The 12592-nt window shown below is 37.4% G+C and overlaps 1 protein-coding gene across 1 annotated transcript in view; it reads left to right on the top strand.

The window, feature by feature from the left end:
- The window catches only part of ACSS3 (acyl-CoA synthetase short-chain family member 3), a 304234-nt gene that overhangs the window by 269383 nt on the left and 22259 nt on the right, over positions 1-12592 (top strand). The window contains exons 12-13 of the mRNA XM_006871832.1: positions 9213-9294; positions 11861-11983. Coding sequence (XP_006871894.1) covers positions 9213-9294; positions 11861-11983 — 205 coding nt within the window. The remainder of the gene's footprint in view (positions 1-9212; positions 9295-11860; positions 11984-12592) is intronic.

Here is a 12592-nt window from a genome sequence, read left to right as displayed (position 1 = left end):
ATACCCAGTCTTCCTCCCATATCCATTCAGCCTGTGTCTCTATCTATGTATCTGTCACAGAATACTATTGTTCCAAAGTTGTGTATATATCACTATTTGCCTTTATCCCCATTTATCCCTGCATATCCCTGTCTTATGTCTTCATAATTAAGACAGGTGTCTTCACCTGTCTTAATCATTCTTCTCCCAACCTCCTTCTTCTTGTATGTTGCCTTCCCTGTTACCTGAGTTAACATGTGTCTACCCTGTAGACAGTAAATTACTCTTTCTTTCCTCTCACCCCTGGTAACCATGATAGAATACTTCTTTTAGTATGAAAACTTTTTTTCAGTTTGTACAATATTTGTATCACACAATATTTATACTTTGTGATTAAATTGCATTCAGTGTAATGTCCTCTAGATTCATCCATGTTATGAAGTGTTTTACAAATTCATCGTTGTTCTTCAGTGTTGCGTAGTACTCCAAGTGTGTATGTACCAAAATTCTACCGATGGGCATTTAGGCTATTTTCATACTTTTGTTCTTGTGAATAGTGCTGTGATGAACATCGGTATGCATATATCTACTTGTGTCCTGGCTCTTACTTGCTGTGTGGATATATATCAAGTAGAGGGGTTTCTGGTTCATACAGCATTTCCGTTTCCAACTTTCTGAGGCAGTGCCATACTGTTTTCCACAGTAGTTGAACCATTTTTCAGTCCCACCAGGAATGTCTCAATCTGCTACTTGATGACATCATTTCCAGCATCACAGCAACACAGCAATACACATGCCACCACAGTATGACAAACTGACTGACAAGTTGTGGAGTACACGTTGTTGTTGGTCATCAAGTCGTTCCTGACTTATGGTGGCCCTGTTTAGGATTTCTGAGGCTCATAATCTCTACAGGAGCAGAAAGTGTCATCTTTCTCCCATGGAGTGGCTGGTAGATTTGAATCACCAACCAGGTGGTTAACAGCTCAATTTGTAACCAACTATGTCTCCATGACTCTATGGTACTTTAGGCTACTAAAAAACACAGATAACTTTCAATTGACCAAGTCCCAGCTCATCTGGATTATTACCACAAATGATTAGGATCCCCAATTTAGTTTGAATAGGCAGTATGTATATTCTGGTGGATCCTAATTCTAGAAGAAGTAGATAAAGTGTGAAAGACTCCTGTTTAACTATATTATGTTATGTTATGTTATGTTATGTTATGTTATGTTATGTTATGTTATGTTATGTTATGTTATGTTATATTATATTATATTCATGTCTACTCATATAGTTCTTAGTATGTTGTTGTTAGGCGCCATCGAGTCGGTACCGATCCATAGCAACCTTATGCACAGCACAATGAAACACTGCCTGGTCTTGGGCCAACTCACTACTGTTGACACACTTGATTCCATCGATGCTGCCACTTGGCCAATCCTTCTCATTGGGAGTCTTCCTCTTTTTCTCTGACTCTCCACCTTCCCAAAAGGAGCTCTGGTAACGTAGTGGTTATGAATCGGGCTGCGAACCTTAAGGTCAGCAGTTCAAAACTACCAGCTGTTCTGTGGGAGAAAGATGAGGCTTTCTGCTCCTGTAAAGATTTACAGCTTCAGAAATCCTGTACACGGTCGCTATGAGTGAGAACTGACTCCAAGGCACATAACCACCACCACATCACCTTACCAAACATGATATACTTCTCCAGTGACTGATCCCTCCTGACCGTATGTCCGAAGTATGAGAGACAAAGTTTGGCCATCTTGGCCTCCAAGGAGCACTGTGGCTGCACTTCTTCCAAAACGGATCTATTGGTTCTTTTGGCAGCTGGTGGCATTTTCAATATTCTCCTCCAACACCATAACTCAAATGCATCAATTCTTCTATGAGCTTCCCTATTCACTGTCCAGCATTCACATGCATTTGAGGTTATTGAAAATACCATGGCGTGGGTCAGGTGCACCTTAGTCCTCAAGCTGGCATCTTTGCTCTTCAATACTTTAAAAACGTCTTGTGCGACAGATTTGCCTAATACAATACTTTGTTTGATCTCCTGACTTGCTGATTCTGTGAGTGTTGATAGTTGATCCAAGAATGAAGTCCTTGACAACTTTAAGTTCTTAGTATGGGATCAATTATATGTTAAATATTGGGGTCAGCATTTCTGTATACCAGCAATCAGATGCAGCTAAGAAACAGCTGCTCCATTGGACCTAATATATGTGTTCTAATATGATTGAGACTATGTTATTACTATGTTATTACCAGCCTAGCTTGAATGCCATTGATTATGACAGGTTGCCATTTATTTTTCTTAGCATAGAGACATATTTTCGTATTTTCTTCTAGTTATGTTTGTGTCAAAAAATGGCACCATGATATGTATATAAATGTATATATATAATTATTGTTTTAAGTGCCATTAAGTCGATTCTTATTCATAGTGGCCTTGTATAGGGTTTCTGAGGAGCACCTGGTGGGTTTGAACTGCTGGCCTTGCGGTCCAGTGCTTTATCTATATATATGGTGGTGGTCGTGGTGTGCCATGAAGTTGGTTCTGACTCATAGCGACTCTGTATAGGGTTTCCAAGACTGTAAATCTTTATGGGAGCAAAAAGCCTCATTTTTCTCCTACAGAAAGACAGCCCTTTAAGTTAGCAGCCTGGCTCATACCACTACACTACCAGAACTCTATATAAATGTTGTTGTTGAGTGCTGTTGAGTCAGTTCCAACTCATAGTGACACTTTATAGGTTTCTGAAGAATAGCTGGTGAGCTTGAACCACCAATCTTGTGGTTCAAAGCAACTTTACCGTCCAGCACATTAACTTGCAGTACCACACCAGGCTATATGTATATATACATATTTTATAAAACATGCCTTTGCTGTTCTTGTTGTTAAGTGCCATCGAGTCGGTTCCGACCCATAGTGACCCTGTACAGGGTTTCCGAGGAGCACCTGGTGAGCTTGAACTGCTGACGTGGCATTCAAAGGGCTTTGCAGTCTGGTGCATAGCCCTCAACGCCACACCAGGACTCCCAAAACATGCCTTAGGGCAACTGAAAATTATTTCTTATTCATTACGCAAACAAAAAGCATCTCCGTCAGGTTTGTAGTTATTGCTTATTTTATATGCAGTTTGTTTTACTCATTAATGCTATCTCTTCTGTCTCTATTGCCATGGGGCCTGGTTGTTGTAGAATAAGTACTGCAAGGTTGGCCGTTCAAATCCACGAGCTATTCTGAGGGAGAAGAATGAGACCGCCTGCTCTTATAAAGATGTACAGCTTTGCAAACACTGTTCATGGTCACTGTGAATCAGAATCGACTTACTGGCAGTAGGGGGTTTTTTGGGTTAGTATTCTCTCTTCTTTTTATCCACAGCATCTTAAGAATGCCTCTAAATTGGATGACTTCAATGGCTATCATATTCATGTCTTATTTCAGTGTTTAATAATCAATGATTATGAAGTTTTAATAACCGTAAGATAATTATGTGAATACATTGTTGTTGTTAAGTGCCGTCAAGTCGGTCTGACCCATAGCGACTCTGGATGGTGGTGGTGGTCATGTACCGTGGAGTTGGTTCAGACTCATAGCAACCCGGTACAGGGTTTCCGAGGCTGTAAATCTTTACAGGAGCAGAAAATCTCATCTTTCTCCTGAGGAACAGCTAATAGCTTTGAAATTTGAACCTTGAGGTTCGCAGCCCGATTCATAAATATTACTGGTGAGTTTGAACTGTATACCTTGCAGTTCAAACTGACCTTGTGGCTGAGTGCTTATCCTATAATGCCACACCAGGACAGATAATTTTATCAGGACTACTAGAGGCCATGGTGGAAAGGAACAATATCAGCACAGCTGGTCAAGGAGGCATTGGCAGCAGACCCCTTACAACAGCATTTGTCTCCAGATAGAATATGTGGATAAAATCCATTGCCTCGCAGATCTAATCTTAGGGTGACCTCTGCACCCTCCAGCACCAATAAAAATAGCTTGCAGAGAGAGTGTGCAATATTACTTCAGATGGGCAGTAGCCATGTCTGCTTCATTTTCAATTTTCTTAGCATCAGCACTGTGAAATCACTGCTTTACTGGTATTTGTTATTTTGTCAATTATAGAGAATCATTTTTCCTGGTTTGGCACTGTAGGATCAGCACTGGACTGCGAACCATAAGGTCGGTAGTTCAAACCTACCAGCTGCTCCTCGGAAACCCTATGCAGTGTCACTATGAGTTAAAGTCAACTCATTGGCACTTAACAACAAAGCTCCTTGGAAACCCTATACAAAGTAGTTATGAGTTCGAACTGACAACAATAACAACAAGTTTTGCAATATCTAAAATTTAAAAGTATGAAGTATTTTGAAATTTCTATGTCCAGAAAATAATTTGAGTGGTGTTCTTTGTTAAGCTTTTCCTATAGGGAGCCAATATGAGAATGTATATATTTATTCATGCAAGTAAATAAGGATAGAGAAGTAGATAGACAGCTAGATGCAAATTAAGTCCTTCCAATGTGTGTGTCTAATGCCTGTTTGACACCAGAAGGAAGAAGGATATAAAGGACGAATTTCATTCAAGAGAGAAAAGAGATTTACTCACATGCTGCGTATTTTATATGCTTATCTATCTCTATGTGTTCACTGTTGTTATTAGGCCAGTTAGTTCAGACTCATAGCAACCCTACGCACAACAGACAGAAACACTCTACAGTTGTGTGCCATACTCACAATTGTTATGTTTGAACCCATTGTGTTGCAGCCACTGTGTCAATCAATCTCATTGGGGGTCTTCCTCTTTTTCAATGATCCTTTACTTTACCAAGCATGATGTCCTTTTTGCCAGGGACTGGTGCCTCCTGGTAACATGCCCAAAACACATAAAATGAAGTGTTGCCATCCTCTTTTCTAAGGAGCATTTGGTTATACTTCTTCTGAGATAAATTTGTTTGTTGTTTGACAGTCAAAGATACTGTCAATATTTTTCTCTAAACCATAATTTAAATGCATCAATTCTTCTCCTATCTTACTTATTCACTGCCCAGCTTGTGGAGAGAGTGTGCAGTGTTACTGCAGATGGGCAGTAGCCATGTCTACACATGCATGTGAGGCGACTGAAAATACCGAGGCTTGTAACAGGCACACCTTAGATTTCAAAGTGACATCTTTGATATTTAACATTTTAAAGATGCCTTGTGTGGCAGATTTGCTCAATGCAAGATGTTGGATGTTGCTTGATTTCACTTGATTTCTTGACTTCTGCTTCCATGAGCGTTGACTGTGGATCTAAATGAAAATAAATCATTGACTACGTGAGCCAGCTCATGAAACCAGGGTCAGAGGAGACGACACAGCTTTAGGAATAAAACATAGATACTGGGTAGGGTTTAAGAGAAACAACAGGACTCATGATCTCTAGGATCAAGAGCCCCAAGATAAAGCATGTGTCATTATTTATTACCCTCTGTATTCCATGAAACCTCCCAGTAAAACATACATCAAAACGACATTGGAGACTATTTAATTTTTTAGGCCAGGAACATTTCCTGGTATACATCCTCAAAAACAGACCCATTATTTAGCTTTTCATTAACTTGAGAAAGTCACACTGATTCTGAGTAATCACATCAGTGTGCTGACATATTACACTTATCATGAGTCACTAGCGGTGTGCCGCTTCTTCATGCCATTGTCCTTATGTGACTCCCTTCCTCATGGCTAGTTCTCGCATGGTGTCCAACAACTGACGACATGAAATTTTTCTCCATTTATTATGATGCTGTCTATTGATCTAATTATGAGGATTCTTGTTCTCTTTAAAATTAGTTGTAATCTATACTGAATTTTGTATTCTTTGATTTTTTATCACCAAGTTCTTCAAATCTGCTTCACTTGCGCCATTTACATATCACAAGTTGTTACTGAGTTTTCCTCTATTTCTGATGCCATACTCTTCCTCATATAATTCAGTCTCTCATATTATTTGTTGCCCATATAAACGATAAAAATACAGTGTAAGGATACAACTTGAAATGCTGATTGAAAAACATTCAGTATTGCCTTGTTCTGTTTGAACAACTTCCTCTTGGTCTATGTACAGGTTCTTTGTGAGCACAATTTTGTTATATTTCTGGAATTCATCTTCTTTTCAATGTTGTCCATAGTTTGTCACCAACCACACAGTCAAATGCCTTTGTATAGCCAATATAGCACAAGTAAACAAACATCTTTCTGGCATTCTCTGATTTCAGTCAAGATCCATCTGTCATATCACTGATAACCCTCATTCTATGTTCTCTTCTGAATCTGGCTTGCATTTCTATCATCTCCTTACAGATGCACTGCTGAAACCAATTTGGAATTATCTTCAGCAAAATTTTACTTGCATATGATATTAAAAATAATGCTCAATGATTTCTGCATATCATTGGATCACAAATATGGGTCTCTTCTAGGCATTTGGCCAAGTACCTGTCTTCCAAATTTCTTGGCATAGATGAATGAGTGAATCCAGTGCTGCATGAGTTTGTTGAAACATTTTCCTTGGTATTCTCGTCATTCCTGGTGTTAAAATTGCTAATGCCTTTAGTGCAGCTTGGACGTCTTTCTTCAATAATAGTGGCCTTTGATGATGTGACACCTCCTGAAGTGGCTGATCATTAACAACTATTTTTGGTACAGTGAATCTGTAGTCCTTCCATCATCTTTTTATGCTTTCTGCATCATTCAATATTTTCCTGTAGAATACTTCCTTCATATTACAATATAGGCTGGAATGGCTTCTTCAGTTCTTTCAGCTTCAGAAATACTGAGTGTATTCTTTCTTTGTGGTTTTGTAACTACACGTCTTTGCAGATTTCATGATAATATTTTAGTTGTCTTCTTGATCTGACCTTTGAAATTTTCCATTCAACTTTTTATTTCATCATTTCTTCCATTCACTTTAGCTACTCTATGTTCAAGATGGCATTTCTGAGTCTCTTGATATCCATGTTGGACTTTTCCTTTTTCCCATCTTTTTAATGACCGTCTGCTTTCTTCTTGTACAATGTTCTTGATGTTATCCCACAACTCCTTTGGTCTTCAGTCATTAGTGTCTAGTGCATCAAATCTGTTCAGGTTGGAAATACTCAAGGTCATATTTTGGCTCTTAGGGATGTCTTTTAATTTTCTTCCGCTTCACACTCTGCTTACGTATGAACAGTTAATGGTCTGTTCTACAGTTGGATCCTATCCTTGTTTTGACTGAAATTATTGAACTTCTTTATAGCCTATTAATTCAGATGTAGTCAGTTTGATTCCTGTGTTTTCAATCTGGCAAGGTCCATTTGCATAGTTGCCATTTATGCTGTTGAAAATGGTACTTGCAATGAACAGATCATTGGTCTTGCAACATTGTTTCATGCAATCTCTAGCATCATTTCCAATACCAAGGCCATATTTTCCAACTGCTGATCACTCTTCTTTTTTTCTGTCTTTCATATTCCAGTCACCAGTAATTATCAATTTGCATTGACTGTATGCTTGTTGAATTTCAGATTGAAGAAATTGGTAAAATCCTTCAGTTTATTCATCTTTGGCTTTGGTGATTGGTGTGTAAATTTTAATAATAGTTTTGTTAACTGATTTTCCTTGTAGACACATAGATCAATCATTATATTTCAAGATAGATCTTGAAATGCTCTGTTTGATGCTGAATGTGACAGTATTCCTCTTCAATTTATCATTCCCGGTATAGTAAATCATATGATTGCTTGAGTCATAATGGCTAATTCCTGTCCATTTCAGTTCACTAATGCCTGAATATCAATCCTTATGCATTCCATCTCATTTTTTACATATAATTTTCCTGGGCTTATGCTTTGTACATTTCATGTTCTGATTATTCATGGATGTTTGCAGCTGTTTCTTTTCATTTTGAGTCATGCCCCATCACAAATGAAGGTTCCAAAAGCTTGCCTGATCCATGTCATTGAGATCAACTCTACTTTGAGGAGACAACTTTTCTGCTCTCATGTTTTGAGTGCCTTTCAGATTTAAGGGCTCATCTTTTGACACGAGATCAGACAATGTTTTGTTGCAATTCATATGGTTTTCAGGGACTAATTCTCATAAGTGGAACACCTATTTATTCATAGTATGTTGTTAGTCTGGAAGCTCTGCAGAAACCTTTCCACCATGAGTGACCCTGTATTTGAAACACAAGTGGCATAGCTTCTAGTGTCACAGTAACATATAAGGCATGACAGTATGACAAACTGACAGACATGCTGTACTTCCAAAAAAGTTCATTTATTTTAACAGGTGGTGGATATTTCTGGAATGGCGCTATGGATTAATGCGCCAATCTGCAAAGTCATTTCAACTGCAAGGTCAGTGGTTCCAGCTCACCAGCTGCGCCTCGGAAACACTATACAGCGTCACTGTGAGTCAGAATCAACTCAATGGCACTTAACAACAACAACACAAATATTTCTCGTATAAAACCGTTCTTTTTAAGAATGACACCCAGCTTCCTGGTCTGATTGTGGCTGTATTGGAGATAGGTGCCAACTGAAGTAGAGATAATGAGTGCTGGAGTCAAGATGGACACACTGTAGGGCTCCAGCACCTTCCTTCTTAGGGACATCCAGAATGTCACTCTGTTTTTACACACCAATACCTCTCCCTACCACACCACAGCTGCCACCCACTGATCTTTACCATCACCAACCAGACACAGTTACTCAATCTTTCTCTCCCAAATGACATTAAAACACGAAAATCAGTGTAATTCAATGATGCATACTTGGCTCCTTTTCTGCAAGTATTATTCTTATCTTAACAATGATTGCTATTGATAAGTTTTGAATGCCAAATGTATGTGCTTTTGGGACATTTTCTAGAAACTGCAATCCTGGTGTGATACTGTAAAATAAGCACTGGACTTCTAATCACAAAGGTGGCAGTTCAAACCCAGCAGTTTCTTCTTGGAAACTGTATACAGGGTCCCTATGAGCTAGAACTGACTCAACAACACTAAAAAACAACAGCAATTTCTCACTTATCCTGAAGAAACTATGGCCTCAATTAAATGTGATCTATCCAGCAAATTTAGGGGCTGTAATTCAAAGTAGAAACTGAATTGTGTTTATCCATCACGCTTGAAAAATAATATTTATAATCAATCTGTCTTCATAGCTAAGTTTATCATAATTCTAACCACTTTATTTTTATATAAGGTTGCCATTACCACCTGGGGCTTTTTCTGGACTCTGGAAGAATCAGGAAGCATTCAAGCATCTATATTTCAAAAAATTTCCTGTAAGAGATTTAATATATTTATTATTTTTTTACCATCTTATGTACTTTTCTGTAGTGTTTGCTGTTTAAATTGAGTGACTTCATCCTGAAATTGTAGATCACAAAGGTACTTTCAAAAATTTTTAGGCATAGTTTTTAGCTCTGAGATATGAGATTGCTCACATTACAATTGTCTAGATAAGTCAGATTAAATAATTATTTTTATCATTCTCTGGAGGTAAAAAATTACCCAGGTTTTTCTAGTCACTTTTCCTAGATCTAACACCTTTAACTATCAGGACATTTTTTTGTTAAATCAAGATGCTTTTCAGAATTTCTATATCATTTCCTTGATTGGTTTATCTTCTGAAATCTGAATTGTACACTGTCACTTAACCATCTCTAGTCTTATTTTATGAACTGAATTTATTCTGCTTCTTGAATATTATATATCTCCATGTCTTTACTTTTGGCATCCTTTTCTAAAGTATTTTAAAATCCAGTTTGAAAATGTAGATACAGTATAGAGAAAATGATCTCAAAGACCAACCCCCAGACTCCAGATAATAATGGCCCAGTGTAGTCCTCGTTCCTATTTTATGGCTTTCTATGATACCTGGCTTATGACGTGTATGTTGTGTTCATAAGAACACCTTTTGGTAATATACCTCCTGGCCTCATCTTTACGCTCTCCTTCCTTTCTTCTGCTTCTTTCCCTGAAAGAGATGGTTGGTCCTCATTATGAACTCAGTGAAAAAAAAAGAGTGCTCAGAATTTCACACACAAAAAAGTGAATTTAAGTAATTAGTGTTTTGTTTTTATTATTTGTGAATGAGAGATAGATGACCTAATCAAATGGGGAAAAAAAAGAAGAAGAATGAGAATAGCTTCCTTTAGAAAGAGAACTCAGTGTCCAATAACCTCAGAAGCCAAGATTAAACATACCCCAGTGGACTCTGGCAGGGAATGTTTGTCAGTGTCGTAGACTTCAACCAGGCCAATCTATCTGCCTAATGGGTCACAGTTAAATCATCAGAGTAATCATAGGATGAAAATTATAACCTGACGATAGCCAAAAATATGTGTATGTTCATCTCTAACATTTAAAGCTTTCTCAAGGTCCCAGTTTATAGTTCATTTATGTAGAGCGATTCTATACCCTGCCTTGTTCTCTAACTTCAAGTTCTCATCTGAAAGTTTAACAAGTATGCACTTTAGTTTGTACTGTTTGTTTTTCATACATTAACTCACTTAGTCTGCACAACAGTCCATGAGATAGATAATATTAAAATCCCTATCTGACAGATGGGAATACTAAGGCACACAGAAGAGTTCAGTAACTTGCCTAGAGTCACACAGCTTGTTGTTGTTGTTGTTGTTGTTGTGTGCCGTGGAGTCGGTTCTGACTCATAGCAACCCTGTACAGGGTTTCCGAGGCTGTAAATCTTTATGGGAGCAGAACGCCTCTTCTTTCTCCCGCAGAACAGCTGGTAGTTTCGAACTGCTGACCTTGTGGCTCGCAGCCGGATTCGTAACCACTACGCTACCACAGCTCCTTAGAGTCACACAGCTTAGACGTGATAATGCTGAGATTTGAATCTATATAGATGGACTCTAGGGTCCATGCTTTTAACCACTATTCTAGACTGCCTCTATAACTGTAGTAATAATAATAATTGCAGTAGCAGCTATTAAGCGCTCATAATGTGACAACCTTGGATGGAAGGTCAGTTTGAACCACAATGTGCCGTTCCTTGGAAACTCTATACAGGGTTGCTCTGAGTCAAAACGGATTCAACTGCACTTAAAAGCAACAATGTGGCAAGGCATGCATCTTTACTTAATATACACCAGATTCCATTTCATATTCACAGCAGTTTTTTAAGGCAGAGATCACTACACCATTTAACAGATGAGCTTATTGAGTTTCACAAAATCTAAGAAAAACAAACAGTAACTCACCTGCATTTGTACCAAACCTCATGTTTGTAAACACAGATGACTCCGAAGTACTATAGGAAGCAACATTCATTTTCTGTCTAGTTCTTACTCTTTATTTTTAATTCTATGTTAACTTGTAGTCAGTAAAAATGTGCTCCTCTGAGTTGATTAACACTTAAATATCAGACATACTATTAATTACTAAAGTTACCTGAAACTTGAGTCCATTCCCAATCCAAGTTAATAAATGAGTGCTCTATTTTTTAATTATTCACAGGGAACTTTAATACTTTTAAAATTAACACAATTAAAGAAGATATCTATCAAATAATTATTTTGCAATACCAAGGTATATTAAATTCTACATTAAAAAATAATATTGGGTTCATAAACTTTAAAACTCTAAGTTCAAATACTTAATTGAACATATATAAGAACCCATTAATTTATTCCTAGTGTTGGAGGAGCAAGAAGATTCTAGTAAGCTTTCAAAATCAAAGGTAATTTAATTCTGTAGTCTAATTATTAAAAAAAGACAAATTATCTACTAAAACCCATTGTTACTATGTTTTATATTTTTAAAGCTTAAAAATTATTATAATGCCTAATACTACAAGCTAATAAAACATTTCTGTTTTTATTGCAGGGATACTATGACACCATGGATGCTGGTTACATAGATGAGGAAGGCTATTTGTATGTTATGTCTCGAGTTGATGATGTAATAAATGTTGCAGGTCACAGGATTTCGGCAGGTGCCATTGAAGAGGTATTCATGATTATTGGTATTCTTTTTCAGGTACTATTTAGAAACACAGCTGAACTGAAGACAATACTGAGGTTAAGTCATCCTGTCAATATTTACCAGATCCTTGATTTGAAGCATAGGCTAGGTTTCGCTAACATCTCATTCACCTGACTTCTTCTCATCAACATGTTCTGCATACTCTCCTTCCTCCCTTTCCACCCCCATCTCTGCCTGGGTGTAGAGACGTTCTAAATACTTAAGTATATTAAATTTTTATGAATCAGTCTGTATATATTTTCTTCTCATGCCTGTATATATTTGCATATATAGTCTTTAATTGGTGTGGGATTTAAATATTTGATTGCATGCTTAAATTTCAAGAATTTGATTTTAAATGTAATTTAGCCATGGTTCACATAATTATTTTAAATGATTTTATTGTTTCAATTTATACAGTACATTTCATCTTTCTGTTACACAATTCTGAATTTTATATTTGCACAGATTCTTGAAATTAGACAGGTTTACAGAACAATTTCAACACTGTCAAATGCTACCTTCACAACATCATCTTTGTATTCTGACCTTACATAACCCTAACTCCTGTGAAACACTGATTTTGTTGTTGTT

The sequence above is a fragment of the Chrysochloris asiatica genome, unplaced genomic scaffold (assembly GCF_000296735.1).
Source record: "Chrysochloris asiatica unplaced genomic scaffold, ChrAsi1.0 scaffold00175, whole genome shotgun sequence".
NCBI lineage: Eukaryota > Metazoa > Chordata > Mammalia > Afrosoricida > Chrysochloridae > Chrysochloris > Chrysochloris asiatica.
Note: the sequence above shows the minus strand (reverse complement) of the source record. Positions and strands in the feature narration are given on the sequence as shown.